Source organism: Trachymyrmex cornetzi, unplaced genomic scaffold, assembly GCF_001594075.2.
Source record: "Trachymyrmex cornetzi isolate Tcor2-1 unplaced genomic scaffold, Tcor1.1 scaffold205, whole genome shotgun sequence".
Classification (NCBI taxonomy): Eukaryota; Metazoa; Arthropoda; class Insecta; order Hymenoptera; family Formicidae; genus Trachymyrmex; species Trachymyrmex cornetzi.
In genome coordinates, this window is record NW_017296691.1 from 1,472,119 (window position 1) to 1,499,935 (window position 27,817).

At 32.1% G+C, this 27,817-nt stretch overlaps 1 protein-coding gene across 1 annotated transcript; it reads left to right on the forward strand.

Annotated features, from left to right (window-relative positions):
• The first annotated feature begins 3,088 nt into the window (after positions 1 to 3,088).
• On the forward strand, positions 3,089 to 7,416 carry LOC108759808 (farnesol dehydrogenase-like). The gene is made up of 6 exons (XM_018505447.1): positions 3,089 to 3,354; positions 4,189 to 4,502; positions 4,964 to 5,090; positions 5,315 to 5,450; positions 7,112 to 7,249; positions 7,321 to 7,416. The coding sequence occupies exons 2-6, from the start codon at positions 4,199 to 4,201 to the stop codon at positions 7,360 to 7,362; spliced, it is 747 nt and encodes a 248-aa protein (XP_018360949.1). The 5' UTR covers positions 3,089 to 3,354; positions 4,189 to 4,198; the 3' UTR covers positions 7,363 to 7,416.
• Positions 7,417 to 27,817: the final 20,401 nt, after the last annotated feature.

The following is a 27,817-nucleotide window of genomic DNA, read 5'->3' on the forward strand; positions in this document are numbered from 1 at the left end:
TACTCAACACAATCCATGGGGAACGATCTCGCAATTTTTCGATTGATCGGTTTAAACTTTCGTATCCTCTTTCGTTGCTACACAGTTTGTCTAATCATTAAAATTATCACAAAAATATTTTTCTGACAAGTAGAATTGAAGAAATGCTAATTTTAATAATTAGAGGATGTATTTAATAGGTGTTGCTCCATTGCAACAAGATATATCTTAACTTGATACTCGTATATTCTTATGGTATACATTATAAGTGATTATACAGTTAAAAGTAGCAAACCTTATTGCTTAAGAAAAATTGTCTTAATGATTAAAATGTTGATACACTAAACTCTCTTGTCACATTTGTAAGGATATTTGACTTTTTCTCTTGTTCTTTTAGATTTTTTGTCACAATCTTTCTTGGTTGGATTTCAAAATCTTGAAAAGGATGTCATTACGTAAAAAAAATTATAAAATATCTGAAATGCCTTTCCATACAGATCATTATTTTGTTCTTTAATTTAAAAATTTAGCTGTTATATTATTATAATATAACTTATACCTTCACATAGAAATTAATAAACACACTAAGAAAAATTTCCAGACTTTATCCGTTCAAAATGTAACAAACGGATATTTTCCGATAGATTTTGATCGTATTTAGAACTATCCGATAAAATTTTGATCCTATTTAGGACTATGGGATAAAATTTTCTTAATATTTTATCGGATAGTCCTAAAATTTCATCGAATAGTCCTATAAATACGATCAAAATCTATCGGAAATATCTGTTTGTTATATTTTGAACGGATAAAGTCTGGAAATTTTTCTCAGTGCATGTATGTGTGTGCATATGTGCTATTTGCTAGAGTACAATCGCATATAGAGAACTATTATTATACATGCATACTAAACTTGAAAATTATATATAATTACATAGATATCTACTTGTCTGTGTAATTATATGTAATTTTCAAGCCTAGCAGCCAAAGTTGCCAAAATTCCACTTTTTTTTGGTCAAAGTTTATGTCAGTAATAAAAACTATTTTTTAGAAAAAAAAAACAAATCGGTAAAATTGATCTTTTCTATTAAAAGTAATAAAATAAATTTTTTTATGAATTCGTCAATTTTGTACTCTAATTTGATAGTCTAGTATCACTATTCTAGTTTAGCGTTAATTGAGAATGTATTAAACTTAAGCTTTATTCAAAATAAAAAAAAATGCATAATAGATAATCAACGCAATAAATCGAATCGACGTAACAAATAAATTAGTTGTAATTGTCACAAAATATTGCATAGTAAACACGAACCATATTTAAATTGGAAAAATTTTTAGTTTTGTTGCTATTATGTTTTTCTCATAAAATTAAAAATTAAGATAAAATGTAATAACATTTGTGTCATCTTTAAAGTTTTTGTTTCAAAAATGTATTTCACATATTAATTTGAATTGGAAAGAAAACTTTATTATACGATGTTTTATTAATACTGTGATTTGTTTCGTTTTCCTTTCAACTATCGTGATTAGTATAGTTTATTATAATAATTAAAACAAAAATTTTTTATTTCACATACATATTAATCATTTTTATAGTTTTTATTCGTTTATACTCTATCGGATAAATTCCAAGACCGTGAAATTCGGAATTTGTCGCGGTTTTTCTATCTATTGGAATTTTCCGGACAACCTTACCTATAAATAGCCTCTACTCCTAGTGAAGGATGAGTCAGTTCTTATCAGAATCGCTATAATTACCTTTTTATTTTTTTAATGTTTTTCCATTTATAATTCATAAATGACTCAGTTAATATGACCGGTTTCACCTTTTGCGGTTTCACCTTTGCATTTTTTAAATATTTTTATGTGTTTGTCTTGAAATAAAATAAAGCTGTGATTTCACAGCTCATTTTGTAGCAAACTAGTGCAAATGATGGTTGCGAATTGAAGATACGCCAATAAGTATATGTTTTAATTGAAATACCATTTTCACAAATTTATGGCTAAATTTAATATCGCTGTAATTGTGAATGCTCATGCATGATCATGCTTTTATAAGCTTAATATTATTTTTAGCTTGGTAGTTATTTTTGGAACGCCAAAGCTGCGAGCTGTGCGTCGTACTTACAGACAGACAATTATAGATCGTTGGCTTGGTAAAACCGCAGTCGTTACCGATGTACTTGGATCCGAAATGGTACGGCTTGAGTGAAGCATACTCTTTACACATGCTCTTCTGTAAAATGAAATGAATGTGGTTGCTTTGAAAGTCCTGAAAGAAAAATTAGCAAAATTTTTGATTCATTAATAGTCAACGAATAGCTTGCACTATACTAATGCTATCTCTCGCTGTTAACTTTACTATATTATTTATAAATAGCGAGTAGGACATATATGATTCGGTTATCTTATCTTTAGTTTTCGATACATATAAGATCTATTTCAAATATTTATAGGCTCTCAAGTATTACCGTTGAATTTCATAATATTTTTTGTACCTCTCTCTCATTCTAAAGCAGTTAAAATTTTCGCGCTTTCTATTTATAGTATTAAAGATTCATTGAACTCCTTGTATATAAAACTAATATTTCTTATTTGTCATATGACTTTTCGCACCTAAATTCAAGCACTCTTTTTTGATAAGTTTGCAATCAAAATATTTTTTTGCTCTATTGCAACTAATGCATCTTCATGTTCATTATTCTTTTCCACTTATTTCTTTTTTCTCAGATTTTTCAGACACTTCCTTCTTCAAGTCTTCTTCGCGCAACGTTCTCGTTTCCAATGTCCGTGTTTTTCGCAGTTGTTGCAATTTTGTTGTTTAAAACTTCCATTTCTGTTTTTCTTATAACCTTCTTTGTTTACCTTCCTGTAGTGAACAAAGCAAAAAAATATAATTTCTAATAATACTTATAAAGAATTATTAGATATACATATACATACATATATGTATGTGTTTGTGTATGTGTGTGTGTATATATAATATGTCCGCTTTTTTAGAAATATGAAATTATTTATTTATACGAAAGTTGTATAGTATTAAGAGAGATATTTAAGATATTCCAAGTGGGCAAAGTTATTACTCCATCCATCCTGTATATATCTGTGTAATCATGTGTAATCTCGTTGAGTTTAGAGCCCCACTCCTAGCGAAAGAATGATTTAGGTCATGCTGGAACTGCTCTGATTATGATAGCGTTTAGTTTTTCCACTAGCAGTTCGTATGAAACTACCAACGTTGATGTAACGTATTTAATCTACTGCGACAGATAATTTTTTATCACTCATATCTACATATATCGGAATATCATGTTTTTATTAGAATTTATTTTGTAATAACCTAGTACAGCTGACTATTGCGTAGAAGATAAGCAAGTAAGTATATACGTTAGTATTGTGTTAATCGAAATGTTATTTCTACAAATTCATGATTGAGTTTAATGTCGCCGCGATTGTGCATGCTAATGCTTTACGCTTTTTAGAGGCTTGATATTATTTTTGGCTTAGCAACTATTAGTGACAACCGCCAGTTATGTTCAACGCAGCACAAAAATTTTTCAGAGATGTTTGAGAAATATTTTATCTGTTAGATTAAAATATCTCATAAATATTACAAAAAATTTTGTGATAGCTCTGACATTGAGATAATTCTGAAATAACAAAATGTTATTCTTGCATTTAAAATCTTATGGATAGATTGCTAAAAAATTATTAAAGATCTGAAATATTTCTAAAATATATCAGAAATGTTGCTAAAAGTTTATTAAAATAATTTTGAAATCCCAGGAATATCGGAATGATACTTAAATAAATTTTTACACTAAGCTGAACGAAACTGTATTTTCAAAAAAATATTTTATTTACTTTTATTTTGGACTGTCTTGGAGACTCGCTCTAAAAAAAATTATCTCACTCGAACACTGATAAAAAATCTCATGTTGCGTTTTTATTCTATCTTGTACGGTTTTTTATTTACGAGAAAAAAACTCAGTCCATCTAACGATAGTGTATCTATAAGTACAGATAAGTACTATAATCTTCAAGTTTATTACATGATTCAGAAATATTTCTATTGCGACATTTCATATAACATATTGCAGAATTTTTTCAGAGTTGTTGCACACGAAATATGAAAGATCGAAATATTTTAAGCTTTTCTGAAAGCTCTCTTTTTGCAACAATTGATGTTACATGGGGTCGTACTTGCAGACAGGCAATTATGGATCGTTGGCTTGGTAAAACCGCAGTCGTTACTGGTGCTGGATCCGGCATCGGTGAAGCAATTACACATGCTCTTCTGCAAAACGGAATAAACGTGGTTGCTCTGGAAGTCCAGAAAGGAAGATTAGCAAAACTCGATGCGGAATGTAAGCGGGAAGGTTTCCCGGGCAAGTTATATACCATATGCTGTGATATAACTCACGAGGATGAAATCGATGCAGCATTCTCGCATATCGAGACGTTGGGTGGTGTGGATATTATGGTTAACAATGCTGGCATCGTTGCATTATCACGAGTAATAGGTATGATGATTGATATCACGTATTATACATATATTATTTATCACACAAAGAATCGTTTAAATAAACATTGTTTGTATGTTCTTATCAGTGATGAGTATTTTATGGCTAGCTACAGAAATATAATATGTGTTATACATTTTATCATAATATTACGCAATCAGTATACATACGTTTACAAAAATAACGTTTAAGAAAATAACAAATATGGTAATTTTTGTTTAAAGGATAGATAAATATACGTGCATCAAGTGCTATTATATAAGTTCACTCAAAACATGGCAGCTTTTTAAGCTAAAGATATTAATTATTGCGCTAGAAAAAAAAGATATTTTCACTTTTATTTAACACTGCATGCGTCTCTCGACAGCGAATTGGGACTTTCACTGACAGCATTATAAAAGCCTTCGATCTCCTCTATTATGTTGGTTTATTAAAAAAAATTCCATAAATTACATTTGCAGAGAGTAACAGGAAGACATTTGAAAGACTGTTAAATATTAATGTCCTCGCAGTCGCCGTGTGTACGAACAAAGCAGTGCATTTGATGCTCAAACGAAACGTTGAAGGACATATTTTCAATATCAACAGGTACCGATTCTTACGTTAACAATGATTGAATAAATCGCCATAAATTTCTAGAATAAATAAGTTTGTGAAAAACAAACATTTTTCAAATTTTCCATAAATCATACGACAAAAATTGCAAAAAACTTTTTTAGAAAGCTTATAAGTAATATTATATATATTATTATTATAAGTAATTCTTACTTAATGTGCAATTTATGTTTAATATTGATATCTTTGATGTATAGTGTTTTGAGCCATTATTTACCACTGGATGATATGCCTGACTTTAATTTATATCCCACTACTAAGCATGCATCTCTTGCTCTGACTAATACAGTACGAGGAGAAATAGCGAAAATTAAGGCTCCTATTCGAATTACCGTAAGATGCAATTATATTTTGAGCTTTTTTCTTGTTATTTTTTTTGTGTTATGTAAATTATAACTTTTAATTAATAACAAACGCATTAAGGGGATGCTGGAGTCTTCTTTTTTATCGATAAAGCAAGCGTTTATGTTAAATGCAATATTCTACGAATTAGTTGCACAAAATAAAAATTCCTTCTCCACGATTAAAATATCCGTACTAATGTACCTGCTCCTGGTGTGTTTTGTGTCCAAAGCTGAGAAAAATAATAAATTACAGATTTCTGTATCCATGTGCTATTAGCTCACCAAACATTTACTTCGTGAAAAAATTATATGCACGTTATATACTCGAAATTAGGGCAGGAGCATATGTAGAATAAAAAGACGAATACAGTCATATCTTTAGAATTGAGTTTGACGATTAAATAAAAAGATAATTGCATTCTACGAAATTGTGTATCTAGCGCGTGAGAAATCGACGATGTGTGTGTGTGTACGACAGTTTAGACTGTTTAGCCATGAAACCGAGCAGTATTTTAGTTGATCTCTTTCTAAGAGATTGTAATATGTTAGATAAGGACATGAATGCGTTTGAGCGAAACACAACGATATATAATAAGTATAAGAAGTGAATGAAAGATGTCACTACTGTCAAATTTGGAATTTAAAAAAGTCTGTACTATCGACCTTGATTAACTTCGACCGTCACTCCAGCATCCCCTTAATGTACTACGTCGTGCGACAAAATTTAACTTTTTTCCTAGGGTATGAATACTCATTTCGATGTATTTTTGCTCGCTGAACACGAATCCGTTATTCAAATCTAGCTATCAAGACAGAATTTTGAGAAAAATGTCATTAAAGGAGGAAAAAAACAGCAAAGTTGAGAGTTATACACATTTTTTTTTCTGAATTTTGTTAATGCCATTTATTGTCAACTTTTAACTTTAAAATACATTTTGTTTTATTTCGGAATGATGGTATATTTTAAAAATATAGCAATTTGAAAAAATAGCTCTTTTTCTGTGTAATATGTGGGAAAGGCATTTTATTCACTGCAATATATAGAAAGTAAGTGTTCTTTTTTTTTGTTCACATATAATCGAATCATACTAAATAAAAAAAACGATATGAAATATAAACAATATGAAAAATAACTATTTAATGCATTTTGAAGTTAAAAATTGATACTTTTGTGTAACATTAATGAAATTAAAAAAAAATTTGCTGCAATTGTAATGTTATAAAAACCATTGTTTTTGGCCTTATCGATTATTTTTCTCAGATTCGGTCCACATGTGTATACATATATGTGTGTATATATATATCCAATTTTGAATAACAGATTCATATTCAGTAGTCAAAATATGTTAGAAGAGACTATTTATTGAGCAGTATTATTATATATTTATAATATTGATATATTGACGACGAAGTTCTGCGATAAGAGAATAAAAACTGCAGACGAAACTTATTTCTAATAATAGACACTTGGTAACAATAAAATACCAAAAATACTCATGTGACTGGACATAAACAGTGATTATTGTTTCTGTATAACAGTGTAATGTCAGATGTTATCATGAAGTTTATAATATTATTTTTGTATAAAACGTTGCTAGACACTCTTCTTTTTATTAATGCATATAATTCTTACTTATCTAATCTTTTCAGGGCATTAGTCCTGGTATTGTAAGCACGAACATAGCTATGGATGCAGTAAATGACTTTTTGGAGAAAGCACCAAGTCTTCAATCGAAAGACATAGCGGATGCGCTCATTTATGCTCTGGGAACACGACCAGAAGTTCAGGTTCAAATGATAGTTAATGTACTTTCTTCTTAATAAATAGAACAATTATTTTACGCATTACTTAATTGCAGATTACGCAGATTACTATCCAGCATACCGGGGAGTTACCATGAAGATTATCTTTAGTAAGAAGTCTATTAATGCATCAACAACTTTCCAAGAAACTTTATACTAATAAAGTGAGATATTTGAGGCTTACAAGTTACTAAGCTTTCATATTGTTTTGTATTTTTTAAACAAATATAAAATTTTGTATATCTAAGTATTATTTTCTTTGTATCTTATTACTATCTACGTTTCACTTAATAGATTTGTTAATCTAATTTTTTTCAATGTATCTCTCTTCCTCTCTCTCACTCGCTCTCTCTTTATCTATTTGTAGCTAAATAGATATTTATAAAAGTAAATAATCTAATAAGACCTGAGATACGAATTTTGTATAATTATATCTATATTATCTATAATATTAATTTATCGAACGATTAATTTATCGAATTTATTCTTATGAATTAAATCTGATAAAAAACAGTGGAAGCTGTTTCATGTTTTGTATCGGTATCGCATACTTGGAAATCGTTAATCACGTTCGAAGAATATTTTTCACGTATGAGAATTATCTATGCGTACCACAGCATCGTTATTTCTCAGATCCTTGTCTTTTTCTCTTTTATCAAAGACCGTGTTCCCTTATGCAAAGGACGTCGTCGTGAGTTACCTAGCTCAGAGAAAAGATTCCAGGGTCCCCGGAGGTTGAATGGGGTTGACGTATTGAAAAGGGGCGATGCTCTTTCTCGCAGACCAAAGGAACGAACGCTCGATCTCTGTCGACTTAACGAGACAACGAGCACCGCGTTGTCTTTCGCGAACGATATAACGCATTCTTCGATTCCGTCTTTAACTTGACTTTTCCTGACATTTGCCAGGAACTCTTTCCTCGGGCGAAGCACGCAGATGATTAATTTGCTCCTTTCGAATTTCCATGAGCATTACAAAGTGTATATTTTATTTGATATTTCTATAATATATTGTTTCTATAAGTTAAGGAAAATGATAAAACGTATAATATTAGTGTATTTATAACAACTTATTGCTACTTAAATTGTTTACAATAAACTGCTTCGTCTATTCTATATAAATTTGTATTTTCAACACCTCAATTTTCTAGATAATACTGTTTATAATACAATCTAAAATTGACTTTCATATTATACGATACGATATATAAAATTATTAATAAAAGAAAACGTTACGTCAATAAAAAAAATATATATTTTTATAAAATAATTATTTTTTATTATACACGCAATGAGAAATAAATATATATTAAATTCTTCTATGAGTACTTTAAAAAATACTTGTGCATTTTATCGATAATTACTTTTTCAAATTTAATCTTTTAATGTACTACGAATGTTTTACCATGTTTGAACACACAAGACGTTCGGCCGTTCCAAAGCAAATGCTTGTATACAACGAATCTCTCCGGTATTTTCGCGAGCCTCGACAGAACAAGTATTAAAGTCGATTTAATGCAGGTTCATGTCTGACCATCGTCGCGATTCGCCGCGGACCGCTTAGACTGTGCGACTAAAAGTTTCAGTACCGAATACGCGTGAAGACGAGGCTGAAGCTCGCTAAAGCTTTCGCGGCTCGCCTGCTGACTCTGCTGTGCGTCTTATCCGCACAGCAATCCAAACTTTGCTAAGTCAATAGCGGCGACCCTCTACGGATAAGAGGCTTCTGCGTCATGCTCTTCGATTAGTTTCGTTCCCGAGTCCCGGTACTACCGGCTGCGGAAACTTACGAGTCGTCACGACCGAGTGGTTTGTCTTTCTTCGTCTTCAACGACGGCTTCTTCCGTTACTTCGCCCTTTTATACTTCACCACGTCGGCGCACCAGTTTATGAAAGAAATAAAAAGATTTTGTTTCCGTCTCCGTGGTTAAAAAACGTCGCAATGGCGGAAAGTATTCGGTTGCAACGTATCGACGTTGTTATTGGGTTTTGTGACGAATCGCGACATTTGGTCCCTTCACTGTCTATGGAACTTATAGTTTACAGAGAATGCCTGTACAATCTTTCAATAGCGTGTTCTTAAAATCAATTAAATCCATGTTACATGATATATAATTTATATTAGAACATTAGCTGTTATATGTGCAAAAATCATTTAATTCTTTTAAATAAAAGGTTCACAATTGTCCGAAATTAATCATTTTTCTACACACTACTAACAAAGTTTACGAGCCAAAGCACAAAATGATGTTTTCAAATTTAGGACGGATATATAATGGACTTCTCACTTGTATCTGCATGCGTATATATCGTATTATCACACTTAAAATTCTGATACAGTGGCCGTGTTCAAATCAAACCAAATAGCTAGTGTGCTATTTCGAACAGTTGAACGTAATTGGATTTAAAAGTAAGAATTATAATTAAAAGTTAATTAATGCTAACTAAAAATCAAAGTAGACTATAGTTACTTTATCTGGTTTAAATACTGATAAATCCGTGTTAGCCTTCTTGCCGAGCGATTGAATATTTTAGTTAGTATTAATTGACTTTTAAATATAACTTTATTTAACTCTTAGTACACATCTTAGTTTTGTGCTCGGTTTTGTGTATCTTGAAACGTATGAAAGTTACAGAAACGAGTAAATTTATTAGGTACTCAATAACAATAATTATATTAGGACTCTCAAATTTTAAACAATATAAAAATATAAATAAAGTAGGCTAACTAAATAATTACGCCGTTTATCATTGCTGACTCTCATTAGCCTACTTTATTTATATTTTTATATTGTTTATTAGGTACTAATATAATTATAAATATTCCGGTAAACTTGTGCGTATTCACTTTTGTATAATTTTAACTTTGTTTTAAGATACACAATAAATCTTTAAATTTTCAAAATAATTTTGTAAAAGAAAGGTGTTAATAAATTAAACAATCGACCACTATCGATGTTGCCTACTGTTATTTTTGTCTTGCAGCGTTCAGCAGAGAAAGCAGCTTTGCAAATGTAAAATTTTTTAGTATGATTGATTTATACAAAGAGACTTTATGCAAGAACCAACTATATTGAAGTACAACAGTTACAAAGCTGCATTCCCTTGCTGAACGCAGCCATACGCACTACGGCGAGCAACCTACAATCAATTCGGATTTTTCTTTAGAAATACGATTGCTAATAATTAATATTTAGCAGCCTGCATGTGTAATTAATTTTTGAATCGGTGTTGTTCGTACACAGTAATAAGTCCTTCTGACGAGATTTTTTATTACTTTACAATTTTCACATTAATACTAGCTAATAACTAAAAAGTGACTCATTGTGTCTGATACTGACTGGCCAACATATCAGGAACCGGTTCTTGAATTATTCATGATAATGTTTGCGATACAGTGCTTTGTAATCGTGGTGAGCGTCCTTATTTTCGGGATGATTAATTATATTATTAAAGTTTTTTGATAAATTAGTTTCTATATTCTTTAATTCGACATTTTTAATATTTCCCTTCTTTTTCATTTTTCTTTTCTTTCTTTTTATTTAATTCTGGCATTTAAATTCTCGATGTAGGGGAGTTCACCATGACAGGATAACTTTTACTTTATATATGTTAGTTGCGTTTGCTCTGAGGAAGGCTAAAAAATGAGTCGAAACATGTAAGCGCGTTTGTTAAATAAAGAAGTTTCAAGAAGTTAAATAAAGAAGCTTCAGAAGTGTATTATTTGCGCGACGTCTTCTGCGCCTGACTCCTAACGCCCGTATTCTTTCTAATTAATTAATTTTTGAAATTAACGATATATATATACAGTGAGAGTAAAAAGTATTCGTATAAGAAAATTTTTTATAAAAAAAATTTTATTTGTAGAAAATAAACATTAATTAGCAATTTTATACAATGAATACATTCTGTTCTAACATAAACGACCGAGCTTCGCATGTATTTCTGATTTCAGAAGCTAAATTTCTCGACTGTAATACGAATACTTTTTGATCCAAACAATACAATTTTAATTTTCGTTTATTTTTCAGGTGATATATTTTCTATAAAATTAATACACATCTTTTTGGTATATATAATTTCGAGAAACATACAATCTATTTTATTCTTTATGAATAAATTGTTAATTATCCAACAAGAAATGGTCGTCAATTAAATGTCGAATCGACATCAAATTGATGTTGAAATCATCGTATCGATATTCATTCGACATCAATTCGATGATTGATTTCTTGCCGGATAATGTTTACTTTCTAAAAATAAAATTTTTTTAAAAAACATTTTCTCTGTGTGAATATTTTTTGCACTCACTGCATATAAGCTAGCTGTCGAGGCAACAACGATAATGTATTAAAGCAAACATTTCGCATCGTTTTATTACGATCAAAATTATTTTCTTAACTTGGTGTTTAGAATTCAACAAATCTCGCATTGCATTGCAAATTTGAATATAATTTACCTATTACTTTTCCCGGATTAAGAACGCAAGATAAGACGTGAATGATAGAATCATGAGTAGAATTAATATTTAACACAATTGAAATATCTACGATATAGATGAGTTGTGTGCGTAACGAATCTAAGAAATAAAGTAAAAGCGGTGCAATACAGACTACTCATCAGAGAATGTTAAAAATGTAACGAATAAATTATTTGATCTATTTCGTAATATGCGTTAACATTTAGACGGTTGGCGCGCGGCCTTGGGGTTTGTTTTGGCGCGGAAGGGTGGTCGGGCGGTATGGGGTGGCACGGGGCGGCGGCGCGTCACGTTTACGCGTATAGTTATCACGCAGTCATTCTTCTCCCGATGCTCGTACAGGCAGGTAGCCGTGTCGCGTGTTCTTCTTCGTATTTTCTTTTTGAAATCTTATTGCAGAAAATACCAAATATAATATGAAACGTTGTACTTTATGAATACTGAGTATACGATTACTATACCTTGCACGTTAAATTTTAATTATTTATAAAAGAATTGAGATGACAATCATGTATCACGGAACAGATATTTCGTAAGGAAAAAAATCATTTGGTATCAAAACGCGATGGAAAATTTATTACTATTTCGCGATAATTACGGACAATAATTATTTTTGTTTAACGTAAAATTTTTGTCTAATGTAACTCTCGATTATTCTTCGAACGGTATAACACGAGTCATAAAAAAGCAATGTTAATAAATACTTTCATGCAAATAACGTAATTTATGCGATTTTTACTTTTACAATCAATATATTTTATGTAATTAATAATTTAATTAATTTTTCGTTTTGTGCATCTTTATCCGTATAAACAATTAAGCGTAACTTTAGAACTATTTGTCGATAATAAAAGAAATATTCCTCTTTTTTTATTAATCTCTAGCTCATTCCATCTCTAATCATATCTTACAGACATCGTAATAAGAGATTCAGCCCTTTTATCTGCACTGAATTTATTTCGCAATAGTGATGAATTGACATGTGCTTGATATTCATTTCTAAAACTGATACCTATAATTGCAAAGTAATATAGATAATAGCTGTATCTTACATTTTTCAGATGATATTTTCCCCCTCTCACGGGTACACCTTGACGTGGTGGGAGGGCTCAGTACCCGGAGGATGCACGAAAAGAACGGTTTTTCTTAAATATCTAAAAATTTTTCTATCTATCTGAATGATATATCTAGATAAATTTTTAGATATTGAGTAAAATCGTTCTCTTCGTGTAAAAATCCAATGATGGGGAAGCTAACGTACCCTCGTCGCCGATTTATTTGAAAATAAACGAACCGCAGCCGGTTCGTCGCGTCGCGCGTTTGCTTCGGGAGTGCCGCTAGTTATCGGACTAATGAACTTTTAACAAAACCCATTCGATTGAATTCTATTTCGACAATGAAATCATATCTTCGATGTTTCGACAGGAAGGCGGAACTCTCTTTGGGACGTTGCTTAGGTGGTCACGGTCACTGCAACGCTCTCACGCTAAGTGCTCCGGGCACGAGGTGATGCCGACCGCATAATGTCACGCACTTCGTAGTGCGTGTTCGCACGGTTTAGCAACTACTGTTGCTGTCGGCTAATTGAGGACGCCTCTGTCTGTCGGCCAATGGTTCGGTCCTTAGCGATAAGAAACAATCGATCCACTCGGATTATTCTCTGGGCCTATATTCGGTAACTCGAGTTATGCAGTCGTTATGAGCACGTAACGATTGCATAACGAGTTACAGAATTACGTCCTGGTGGGTCGCCCAAAAAGGAGTTGTATAACTCTGGTCAGGGCGCTCATTTCTCTGTCATTATCTACCAGCCTAAATCGCGTTTAATCTGACTTGGTCAGAGCCTAGCTCTAGTAGTCTGTAAAAGGACTAGCTCGACGAGGGGTTGGATCCCATTTCCTGCATTGTCTAGATTGTTAGACAATCGGCAATGGTACCAACATTTCTCTTATTAGAGACGCTTGTCACGTCTACCAGTCTCTTGGGAGCTCGTGGTACAGCACCACTTGTGGCCCACTTGAACTAGCAGTTAGGGCGTATGTTTGAGTCAATTTTAAACGTGATTTTGCGTAAAACAGAGGTGACGGACTCGATACGATCGATTTTCTTCTTTCGTGTGGGGCTTAACCCTTGTTCGGCACTTATCGTGTGTTTCGCAAGTACTCGTCGACATGTGATATTGATTCCACTGATCGAAATGGAAATCTTATCATGGGTTTTGTAAACGTGGAGTGCCGCAGTGTTGCGCGAAAGACTTTTGTAAATGAATAGTCCGCGCGCGTTTATAATGTATTATTCGCGAGTGTTTTACGCGAGTGTCCTGTTCGCGAGAAGATAACCTAATTCTGAGAGGAGGAGGAGGTCTGGGAGAGACATCGGGCACCGGTGGAGCAACCTTGTGGTAAATATCATTTTTTACTTATGTAAAATTAACTTTTTTTTTACATATTCTTAAATTATTTTATTTTACAATGATTTAAAAATAATAATTAGAAAAAAAGGAATTACTTAAAAATTTAAAACTTTATAAATTTATTCTTGTTTAATTACAATTCTTACTTATAAATTCAATCACATTTAATTGCTCAAAATAATAGGCTCGCTAGTTCATTCGATTCGAACACACTTTATAATTAATTACGTTGACTCTTTTATATGCCCTACTTTTTTGTATTGTCTTTTAAAAAACTACACACTGTATCAAAATTTTGATACCCAGTTGTGATAATATTCGCGGATACAAGAGAGATCACATTCGTCTTAAAAATCGCAAAAAATAATCGTTTGTCGTATGAATCGTAACGTATAGCACGCCCCACCATACCGCGCTCGCGCGTCATTGTGTCGTGCGGAACCCGCAAGCCGCAAGGATTCCGAGCGATCATTCAGGCAGAGACGCGCGAGTGGAAAGGTACTGATGCGTGAAAGCTCTGATCTACAATTTCGTTATCATTTCTTAAATTAAAACGTGATCAACTGATAATTGTAAAACCGTACAATTAATTTAATATAAGAAACCGAATATTTATTTTGGATTTATTTTGTATCACGTCATATAGGTATTTTGTAACGGCTGCTACACAATTTTCGACTTGTTTTTGCAAACGGTATATCGAATTTGGTATACATTGTGTATACAAAATCTGTGAACTTTCGGTAAATTTCAATATAATTTGTTTATCGGCCTTTCAAATTATCGCAGAGAATATCGTATCAAGTAATTTCAAAATAATTAATAGCCATGGAACATCGAGCATGTATTAATAATATAATTGGTTCGCAAGAAGAAATAGAATATTTGGCACGAGTATTTTGTGAAACGTTACAATATTTCCGAGAATATTTTCGGATGGCCGTTACACCCAGATGTTTACGGTGCGTCGCGGCACACAGTTCGTGCTGCGTAAACAAGGTCGTCACGCTATCATTCATGCGGTAACAGTCGAGCAGGCGGGTAGCGGTACGTGTTGCTCTGCGTATCGTTATATTACTTTTTAAAAGCGATTGCGACGGGCGACAGGAATATCCGATTATTCTCTCTGAATATTTTACGTTTATCCACTTGCGCTAATTAACTAGTACTTATAATTAACAACACATAAGCGTATTAAGATGACGAAAATAATGTCGAGGTAAATATTTTACGAGTTGTTTGAAGTTAATTATTTATAGCACGAGAATCAAAGCGATGGAAGATGGAAATTATGGCTTTGTTGCGATATTTACGGTCAATAATTATTTCTTTAATAATATTTGCATTCGATTGTATCTCATTCTCGCACATTAAATTTTTTTAAATTATAAATGTAATTTGTTCTTCGTTTTTAGATTGAAAACGTAATCGTTTTTAGATTGAAAGCGAATCATCAGATCGAATGAGTCAAGCGTCAGAAAGCCATGATACATTGACCATTTGTTATAGTAATACATTTATTTAGTGAGATTTACGCGTTTTAAATGTGTTGCATAATACTGAATTTTGATTGTATATTTTTGTACAGTCTATCGGGTTTTAATTAGCCATTAACTTGATTTCATTAATTGTACATTATATAGGATGTGAAATTATTGACACTATTTACAAATTTTTTATTTATCAACTTTAATATTACGATCATGGAACGGATTGACTCTAAGTTTATCGATATTGCAACGCGAGTTTAGTTTAATTAGTAACTACAATTGCAATTATGTTCGCATTTTAATATTCATAAATTACATAGCACTTGGCGCTTGTATGCTAATGACTTAATTGTTAAAACTGTCCCCCGTTTTGAGATTTGCCAAAATTCAGATTATACTATGGACAATTAATATAGTCTTATGTAATTTTCATTCGTGGCAATATAATGATATAGACTTTATGATTTATTTCAGAAGTGTCACGTGATTTAGTGTTTTCACAAGTGATTAGGGTAAACTCGGGTATGATGGCCATAGTTTTTTAAAATGCAAAAAACATATATTTATTCTGTTACTTTTTAATAATATTTGTGATATTACTTTCACTGAAGCTTAAAGTAACAAATACTATCGAAATTAAAGAGAAAATACTTAACAGAACTTTAATTTTATCAAAATATTACAAAGTATTTATTGGCCATCTTATCTGATTTTTAGGGAAAAGATGGCCATGACATTAAGAAAGATAGCCATAGTATTTATAAATATATAGTGAAAATAAAAGTATTAATTAAGTATTAATAAAATAATAGGTCACGTTGCAATTTACGTATCTTTATTGTATATGTAATGATTATGGCAGCTTAACTGTAATTTATTAGACATTATAACAGTTTTTAGCAGACACATGCAAAACTTTGCAGATAGTCGAAAGAAAAAATATTAGATAATATTTATAATATTGTTATTTTAAAGTGTACTCACATGAACCACTGTAAATACTGATTATCTTTAAGAATGACTATAAAAATGCACTATTTATCAATTATTGGAGAAATTATGGCGTATGGCCATCTTTTTCGTATGGCCATAATACCTTAGTTTACCCTATGCAAGACGAAGAAACTGAGAGGAGGAGGAGGCTAGGGAGGCATCGGGCGTCAGCGGAGCAACCCATGGGTGAGTTTATTATTTATTTAAATAATTTATTTTATTAACTTAATTAATTATTTGTTATTTGTAAATATATGGAATTAATTTTTTTAAATGATATTTTATTGAATAATTCCATTTAAAAAAAAATAAAAAAAAATTCAATAAAAAAATAAATATTTGCAAGGCTATATTTTGAAATATTAATTATTTTGGGGCCGCTTTGAAATAATCCAGGTATATTTGTATTTTACAGATCAACGTAGTTAAAACTCCGCTGCTGCGCATCGTATCGGTGAGTGTTAAATTGATTTTTATTTGAGGTAATAAAATTTATGAAAGAAAATAATGAACAATATGTATATAATTAAAAAATCAGGTTTAGAGCATAAAATTATTACGGATAAACATAATAGGGGAGACCAGGGTTGATTGTCAAAATGCTTATAACTCAAACAAGACACGGCAGAAAAATCTCTTTTTTTGACTTTAGATAATTGATATAATATTAATTTGTTGTGTAAAATGGTTTGCACCACAAGCATTGTATATATTATTTATAGCGATTTTTGAGAAAATAAAGTTGGTAAGTAAATTTTTTAAAAAATTAAATAACTTATTTTTATGTTATAATGAATTCACGAGTAATATTTTTTTTAATACTTAAAGGATATAGGTATATTGTAACGTATATAATATTTCAAAATCAGGCATCCACTTTTTTCTAAAAATCAATAATCAAAAACTGTGACAATCGGTCCCGGTCTCCCCTACATCATAGATTTATGACTTTATATGTCACTTAAAGAAAAAAAAAAAAAATTAAATATAATAATATTAAGATTAGAAACAAGACCGTTTATATGAATATATAAACTAAATACGAAAAGAGCTAATTATGGTGAAAGTTGTATGTTAGATTAATACATACACGGAGAGAATTTTCTTTTAAAATTTACCCTGAAAATATGGTGATTGTGGTACAATACAATGTTTTAAAGATTTTTACCATGCACTTCAGTAAAATTGATCAAACTTATTTTATACTTTATTGTAGTTTTATTAATGAATGAGAGAGATTTATATCAAAATTCTTCGAAATACAATGTTGTCCCACGATTGTCATATTTTCAGGGTAAATTCTAAGAAAAAATTCTCTCCGTGATAGATATGTTTTTTAATTAAATTTATCTCAGAAAAATGACCACGCTGATTTCGGACTTTTGACTAATCAATTTAAAATATTTAATATTTCTAATTACCCAAATTTAATTAGATCGTTGATTTTTTATTATTAACTTAAAATCTGTAAAAAACTTATTGCGAAAAATATTACCTCGATCAGGATTTGAACTTATATTTCCTATATATTTTATGCGAGAGGCAATATAAACAATATTCGGTATCTTCGATTATCTTTATTGTATAAATTCTTAAATTTTGATAATAAATTGAATCATAATTCAACTTGTTACTAAAATCCAAAAATTTTTATAAGATATTAAAAATAATTACATTTTCATTAAATTTATTTTAAAAGATACAGGAACAGTAAAAAAGCATTTTTCTGCGATAGATATGTGATATATAGAATTAGCAGTTTATGTTAAAGTTAAAACTCATTGTCAATAATCATTATCATCTAATTGCTGCTAGTTGTATACATAGCATATAGTATTTGCGTGTAAGTCAAATGATAAAATTAGTTGGGTATCACCTGTATTATGAGAATTTATAGCATTTAATAGATTACGGTGAATTTAAACGTAGATACGAATCTGAGTTTGCAAACTTTTGATACCATTCGATAACTTTGATCATTTATAACTAGAAAACTGCACTCTAGACACTTTCGCATTAGGGTTTTCGGTTTTATAATTAATCTCCATAATACATTATAAAATATATGATGTCTCGTACGTAAATGATTAAATCCTGTTTTTGTCTATTCGTTTAATTATATATGAACTGAAGCCTCTCTTTCTCCAATATCAACTTTGTCAATCAAAAGCACAATTGTGCAATAATCGTCTTTTAGACAATTCCACACCGTCCTTCGAAGGTTTTAACCGAAGAACTAAAGTTTGTTCTCCTCGGCTGCCCGGTACACGCTCGATGATTAAAGACGTGACGTGACTGAAGCAATGAACGAAATGCATGAAAGAACAAAAGAGAATACGTGGCCTGTATAGAAGAAGACGTAAGTTTCTTAAGCGCGGAATGCCGAATGTCTTTCGGGATTTCTTGCGCGTGGGAGATAAAGGAGGAAAGTCTCGATGCAACGAAGTTAGTCGTGTAAGGGGTTTGTAGACCGAACTCCTTTACACCGTTGATTGCAGTCCGCGTCACAAAGACCCGCGACGAGAGATAAATGCTGTTGGCTGTCTCTTTACAAGTCCCTACTCATTAACGGCGACGATAAGTTTAACGACTCCGCCTCGGTGTTTCTTCAGTTGAGTCTTCAGGAACTGCACACGTAATTTCAAATACCGGTTGAAGCTTTTACAACAAGATCATTGCAAAAGAGTCTTGTAAAAAAAGTTCCACGCAATGAAATATTTTATAATTGTATTGGATATTCAGAACGATCTCCTGAGAGACATTTATTTATTTCGCGTTCCATATAGATATTAACCGTACAAAAGTATTAAGAGATAATATTTTGCTTTTCATCAGTTTGTAGAAATATATTATATTTTCTGATAATATGATGACAATGCATTATCAACATTACATCATGCAATTATAATTTGTTACATTGCGTTTTTATCAGATTATTAGCTTTTTATTAATTTTACGCGTGAATATGCGCAAAATAATCCCAATTATTTCTTTGTGATATTAATGGCTTTAAAGCCTCTCCCATTCATTTTTCAATGATGATGATTGTATCGTCAATGTATTTGTCAATGATACTCTCGGCAGTAATTGTTAGGTCGTTTGTACCAAAAGAAAATTGGACTTTAATCCATTAGCGGGTACGTTAAATCGTTTTCATTGGGACTCTGTTATCTATTGGTGCCATCCAGGTTTAATTGCATATAATTAAGCCGCGTTTTATCCTTTTGAGCGTCGAACGTGTTTATGCGCTTGTAATGACGCTCAATCTCATTACGATGTCAAAAGTGAAGCGTATTTTTATGCGTTAAATGTTCCCGCTCCACTAAACGGCGGTCAGACTGCAGTCAGCGTGGCAATTGGAAAGCGCTCGATGATTTAACCGGTAATTCATTCACGCTTCAAAAAGGTGCTATGATCTGTTATTTTATCGTGTTGAGAGAAAAGTTGCGTTCATAGTTCGTATGCATGATCAATAGGCATCGAGTTATTCTATCCGTTCAAATTTATAAATTTATAAAATATCCCGATTTTACTTTTTCACACATCACATTTTGTTTATAAATGGGTTTATTGACTGGTCTCTCTATATAATAAACTTAATAAAAAATCTTAAATAGAGTATAATGTATGTATTTATAAATTACGAATTTGTATTTATCAGTAGTTAAAAACTTATGTTTGATATTATATTAAAAATAATGTAACAATACCGAAATTATAGATGAAAAAAGGTAACTATATATATACATTCATGCAAAATATGAATGTTATTGCATACTGAATTTGTTTACCGTTAATTCATATAGCAGTAATAATTGATGAAGTGGACGAAATACAAACTTTAAATATTTAAATAATTAGCAACATTACAAAATATTTCACTCGTTAAAGTAAAATTATGGAAAATTGTATCTGATTCTTGAAGAAAATACAAAAATTAATAGAAATTAAATCAAAGTTGTCTATTTGAATGACAACTTCACTTATTTCGAGAACTCTATCTTATCTAAATTGAATGATTCCCAAATTATACGGAAGTGAAAAGCAAAGCGATAAAGCATACTATCTCTTTCGTTATACACCTTTGGCGTATTCGAATACAGCAATAAGAAAACTTTTGCGAACGGGGCAATGTGCGTAGATGGGGGAACAAAAGCTATGCATAGATTTACATCGCGGACGCCGCGCCGCGCTTCGATTCACCCCGTGGCAAGGAGCTTTATGGTCGTCCCAGTACTCCCGGAGGCTCAACCGCACCGATTTGTCGGAACTGTACGTCGGGAAACCGTTGAATCTTCGGGGACAAGCGAATTATTATTCGGGAATATTGATCGTTTCAATAGTTATGTTGCCTATCTTGGTTCATCTTCAAAGAGCGAAAAAGACTGTGAATTCTCTCAACAAGAAAAAACGTGATATAAGAAATAATATAGTAAAACTATAACGTTGCTTGTTGCTGGTACCACATAAAAATAAAGAAACTGTCAATGAAGACTTATATGTAAGAATATATTCTGCATAATTTAAAATATATACATGCAATTTAAAAATAGTTTGTATGAAAAATATTTTAGAAGTGAGTCATCATTTACATAATTTGACATTTAATAATAATTATATAGATATATGAACACAGAAAGAATTGTTTGCTGAAGCATCTAAAAATTTAGGTACAGATTTGAAAATAATTATGTTGGACATATTAAATAATTATATTGGACACTTAAATTAATTGTTAAATGTCAAAATTTGTTGTAACTTTGTTATCATGCTTTGCATGTTCTACATAATTATTTGGCCCAACATGATTATTTTCAGATCTGTACACAATTTTTTAGATTCAGCAAAACATTTTATTATGTGTGTATATATATGTATGTATATGTATATATATATATATATATAGTGTTATATTATTTTTAAAATTTGATTGATTTTCTTATAATGTAACGTAGATAAAACTAACTTATTTTTATTATTTCGGTGTGATATTTAAAAGATTGATTTATATATTTGAAAAACTTCGTTGAAGTTTCTTTATTTACAGACTATTACAGGAAGCTTATTTAAATGCAGTTTTGTCCGAATGGTTACATATCGTAACGCACCAATGCGTCTTCGTACATCGTATATTTTCTGGACAATGACGAAACTGCAAAAGTTTTACATGACACAGTTTTGCAGGGATTTGTTGGCAATCTGTGGCATTCAGTCACGCAGGCTTACTGTTTTCTGTTGTTTCGGATCATTGTGCCGATTTTTTTCCGATTTCACACCATGACAGGTGTATTTTTTGATCCTTCGTACAAAACCGCGCCACCTCGCTTCATTCTATGCAACATGACTTCGTTAAAACGAAACGCCGCGCCGTCCGATTGTGTCAAACTGAATTTTCGCTCACGAGAACACCGTTAAATTTTTTGTGATGTATTCTAATCACAATAGACAGAGAGGACTCCAATGCATATCGTGTGTAGGCTGTTTGCTTCTGAGATTAAACAAGTTTAATAGTTTTATTTTTATTTGCACTATTTAACTCTTATACTATTGTTATTCGATGCCTCAGAATATAATTGAAATACGTTTGCTTGATGTGTCGTCTATGTATAAACGAGCGCATATTATCCGTTATTGTGTATGTTTAGTTTCGATTACTATCATTTATAAGGGAACATGTAATAATAAATTTATGAAAGAGAAGAAGAGACTTTTGTTTGACGTTCCATTGAACGTGAACATTGAACAACTGCAACATTCGACGATGTTGAAAGCGATTCACGTTTGACTAGACAGCTCCGACGTTTATTTTTATCGCGGCGCGAGTATTCTTTGCAAACTGTGGAAGGAAGAAAGTGTTCGCACTTCTAAGGACGAGCGCGGCAAATAATTTATTCCAAGCGAGAGTGAGAGAGCTCATCTGTGGCGGTTGGTTGTGGATGGTGTCGTAGTGTACGATCTTAAATGAAAATGATTTCCCTGGAGAGGAAAAGCTGGGAAGGGCCGCGCGACGAAGGGACAGGAGAGAGCTAGGGAAGGGAGAACGTCTTAGGTTAACCCCTAGATCCCGAAAGAACCGCATCCACTTTATCATTCATCTCTCTTCGAAAATACGAGAGGAATATAAACTCTTACGAATTAATGCTATTCTACTTGCGGTTATCCGTGAAACGAACTCATACCATTTCATTTCTTGATGGAAGAGTCTGATGGACCTTCGCTTCAAGTCTCATTTCGAAGAAATTGCTTTTGTATCTTCTTCATGAATTAATTTACGAGATATTTTGAAACAGTCTAAGCAGCATAGGTCATATTACTTATCACTATACAATAAAATAGCGTTTAAATGTATAATATTTATATCTACGATACTTTAGATCAAATATTAATTATGTTCTATGACGCACCGTTTCTTCCTTTTATTATTACCTACACTGAAAGAAAAGATTGGCTGCTGCAGCAAATTAGATGGTAAAATATGGCATAGCATTTTTAATTGGTTGCAACAGCCAATTTTTGGATGCTGCAGCCAATTGTTGGTTGTGTTAGCCTATCCGCAATGTCAGTATAGGATTTCGATTGGCTAACGCAACCAAAAATTGGTGTCTACAGCCAATTAAAAATGCTATGCCATATTTAACCATCTAATTTGTTGCAGCAACCAATCTTTTCTTTCAGTGTAAATGGAATCAATTTTAAAAGTTTCTTCCTGCACATTTATATTGAAATCTAAATAAATGTTAATAATAGAAGTTAGTGCTATAAAATAATTAGATTTTAAAATAATATTTTTACAATATGCATTATTTTTAAAGTATTCCATCATTTGACAATGGAATCATACATAAATTAATATTGGCGAAAAACTTTTTGTTTTTATTTGATCCTCGTGGTTAATTGTAAGCTTGAGATAAGAAATATTTTTCGACGATGCACCAAAAATTCAGGTTGATTCGTCTCTGCCGTCAGAGGAAGGTAGAGTAGAAAATGGCGTGAGGAAGAGGGAGGCTGAGGATAGGGATGTGGAGAAGTTTGTAGAGTAAGCGGGGGTGAGCGAACGGGGAAGGTGTCGGTAGGTGAGGAGAAAGGGGACGAAGGGGAGGATGGAGGAGCTGCCTCTCTCGGGGCCTATTTGTAAATCAGTTCCCGGTTGCTGGATCCTGATAAACGTCCTCGTTACGCGAAAACGTGCCGGCGACGCGATTATTTAACATCGCGATGCTAGCAAGCAAGCGACGACCGGCCACCCTCTCCCCTCGAAACATTTGTCTCCTGGTGCCCCTTCGCGCCTCGTCCACACCCGGAACACCAGAGGATGCACCGGATGCCGCGTCGTCCTCGTCGCTATATACGCGGCCCTATCTAAATTGCAAATATTCCCCCGCGAAATCACGATCGAGAGCGAAGACGGGCGAAGACGGGCGAAGACGTGGCCACGATGGCGTAAAGTGTTTCGCTCTGGGAAGATGTGAAGTTTGATGGAGCGCGCTTGAATGAATACCAAATTAAGGTATCGTTAAATCGTTCGGTGAAATTGCTCGCTATGTGTCGAGAGAGCAGCGAGATGATAATAATAATGAAAAATAAAAGAACTATAGAACCGACAATGCGGTAGATAATGCGAATGTGCTTTAAATAAACGATAAAATTGACAGCGCGAGATCATAGCATGCATGGATTTGATTTTTGAATGACGTCGCGTAATTAGTTTGCGCGTTGATTTAAATCAATATTGCCCGTAAATCAATGGAGAATATAATTACAATGATTTATTCTCGATGATAAAATATCTTTATTAATGTTGCTATTTATAACAATTATTTTTCTTTTCTTTTTGTATACTATTTTTGTCTAAACGTATTATACATTTTTTATTATTTTGTTTAAAACTTAATTTTCAATATAATTACTGTAGCTGTAAAAAATATCGTGGCATAAAAATTGTTAAATATCATGAAATCAAAGTTGTTAAATTTTATATACATCTCTATTTATATTTAGTTTTAATTTAATTTTCTCTATTCATATATAATTTCCTTTGAATAAGTAACATAACAAATACCATTTTATTTTAATTATTAAATAAAATACATATGCATATATATGAGTATTAAATGTATGTCATATAAAAGCTCGTGGTCTTTTTCAGGCAATCATATTCAAATTTTAACTTTCCACTCCAGCAGCATATTTAACCTACATTCTCCATATGTTGCAAGTGCTATTAGATATTCAAGGATCTTAACATTTTTTCTACAAAAATCTTATTGATCACAAAAAGTTTTCAGAAAAATTCTAAAAAACAGACCTTTCGTTAATTTAATATTAATATTATGAAAATAATATTATGTATATGGATTAATATATTTGCAAGATGTATGTAAAATTATTTTATTACGTGCGTATTATAATATACAGGGTGGGGAAAAAGTATGGAAGCAAACAATTATTTCCGAAACTATTCATTACTATTGTTAGTGTAATTAATATACCAGAGGTCAGATACAAGTTATTTGCTGAATTATTATAAAAATGTAGAATATTATTTGTATTTGTGTATACTTAGAAGAGATTGAAATATTCATAATAAATATAAATAGTAATAACAGAGTTATATTAGAAAAAGGAAATAAAGCGGTCATTCGTTTATCGTTATTCAAAACTTTATTAGACTACATCAGGTCTCAAGTACATCGCGAAAGAATCGGCGTGGTATGTCATTTCGCATTGATGCAGCTGTAAAATTTAAGATCCGTCTATCGAAAGTTATTCGCGTAAATATTGATTTTCGCACCGACTTCAAATGTAGTTATATGATTTTGCGATTTCTCATGACGCTCTCGAACGTAAATTGCAACGCGATCATACTCGAGAATTCCTACCCATACTAGTACCTATTCGCCGAAAATGCTCTTTGGAGTTTTCAATGTGTTTGTACGACTTTTATTCCTCTTCAAGCTGCCTGCACGTCGCGTTTACAGATGCTTCGCTAAGGAAAGTGTTCTGTTACGCGCGTAAAGTACGATGGTAGTTCGTAATGATCGCGAGATGGACTTTTCTTCGTTTGAACTGCCACTGAAGACCGTAAAAAGTTCGCGGATCATTCGATTGTATCATGTGTCCGTCGCGTCTTACGTTCGAGTACTTCGCCCGAATTTTTGGCGGTATCCATATTTACCCGTCAGCTTGGCGCGACACTAAAAGTGCACCGTTTTAGGAAGAAGATCGATCGAGGGGAACACCAACATTGTCGCCGTCGCGAGCCTCGTAATGGAATGTTGTTGACGTGACGTTGACGACGACGTTGAAGGATCGAGGGAGAAATTTTCCTCCTCCGGTCCGAGCGACGTCGCTGTCGATCAAGCAATTAGCCTTCCTCCTCCTCCCATACCCCTTCTACAAACTCATTTCGAATAGATCGTAATTCTCGTCAATAGGATGTGCAAGTAATATAGATATTCAAACGCTCTTAACATAGAAAATTGTTTACGTGCATGCACACATGTATATACTCAATGTGTTTTATTATATATTATATAAAATTGGAACAGAGAGAATTTAAAATATTCCATAACTTTTATGTATTTTTTTTTGCAATTAAACATACAATCCTGAGATAATTACTTATGTTATAATGCAGTTAATGTTAATTCTATAATTTAATATATGCATTTCGACTATACGATTGAAGTGTATGTAACTGATGAACAGCGATTTTATGATGATGTCAATAAGGATTTTATTAACTTTATTTCTCACACATAGTGTATCAATTTTTTTAGTATAGCGTCATTATGATAGTATTCGGTCTCTATGAAAAAAATAAATAAGAAAATATCAAAATGAAACAATCCTTCACGAACGGTCGCGAAAAGAGTACTCTCCTTTGCTTGGCAAAAGAATGACAAGACAATGGCAATTAAAAGATCTCAAGAAAAGAATAATGCAATTTTGTTTGGAAATATTGTAATATATGGTATTAAGAAATCCACGATTTTATTAAGTTTTATTCAATTTTTTGTCAAGTCTGCACTAATTGCTTTAGAACATTCTCTGAAAATTTTCTGTCAACTTCACGCGTAATTGTCAAATGATAAACGAGAGAAGTTTTACTTTTTATCGGATATTCAATACGATCGTTACACTCAACTGATGATTAATATCTGATCTTTACGTCAAGTTTGCAGAGAAATTTGAGCTTTGTTCGCTACGTTCAGAAATTGATTATGAATATTTTTAAGTATTCATCAGATTAATATTCTATTATTTTTTCATACAATGCATTCACGAAATTTCTTGTTTGACGTGTTTTACGTTCCCTAAACTATTTTATTAGAAATTATTTTATCAGAGATACCAGAATCTTTGCGAGTTTTTAATAATTCTTATGTACGTTATTGAAAGATGATAACGCGTATTGAAATAAAAGATATAAAGTTTTACTTACAAGCTCGTTGGTTATTTTTGGATTAAGTGATGGGAATTGGCTTGGTGTACGTAGGTGTCAACTTCGGGACAATTCGCCCGCCGGGTCAACAAAAAATTCTATCGCTTTGCGGTATTGAAATTTTATTCATTAACGGAGATACAATACTTCATGTTTGAGTAAGCTTTAACAACGCGCGTTCCGCCGCTTCGACAAGTTTACGTTCGGTATTTATAATAGAAAATATTCGAAATTATTTGTGAAAATGTTTATCATCGACCTCTGTAATACATTTAATAACGCAGATATTTACAAGAGATTTTATTATCGATTCTGCTGCCACACAATGTGCTATTGCATTGATTAATTGTTATGGTTGAAGTTCTTTTCTCACAGTGAATAATCAAAGATTCGCGTAATTTAGCATTTACTGCATAACTTTATTCTTGCATTTAATAATCAAATAATTTTATTCTTAAATTTCGAGAACGAAGTGTTAATTGATTAAACACATCTACAAGACTTCAAGAGAGATTAATAAAGTCTTCTATTCAAGAAAACGTTCGCGTCCTCGAGAATCGATATTCGGAGCAAGTCGGTCGTGCGAGATAAAATGGTTACTTTAGTAACTATGAAAGGGTGAAAAGGCGCGGAAGGGAGGCAAAAGAGATTCGGGGCACCATGAGCGTCGAGGTGCTCTATGCAATTATTCGGTTCATTTAATTCTCGGAACGCCGACTGAGTAATGTTCGCGT

Coding starts and splice junctions, on each gene's coding strand:
- LOC108759808 (XM_018505447.1), top strand. CDS start 4,199: ATGGATCGTTGGCTTGGTAAAACCGCAGTCGTTACTGGTGCTGGATCC. Junction 4,503..4,963: donor TGCATTATCACGAGTAATAG/GTATGATGATTG, acceptor TTACATTTGCAG/AGAGTAACAGGAAGACATTT. Junction 7,250..7,320: donor GAACACGACCAGAAGTTCAG/GTTCAAATGATA, acceptor ACTTAATTGCAG/ATTACGCAGATTACTATCCA.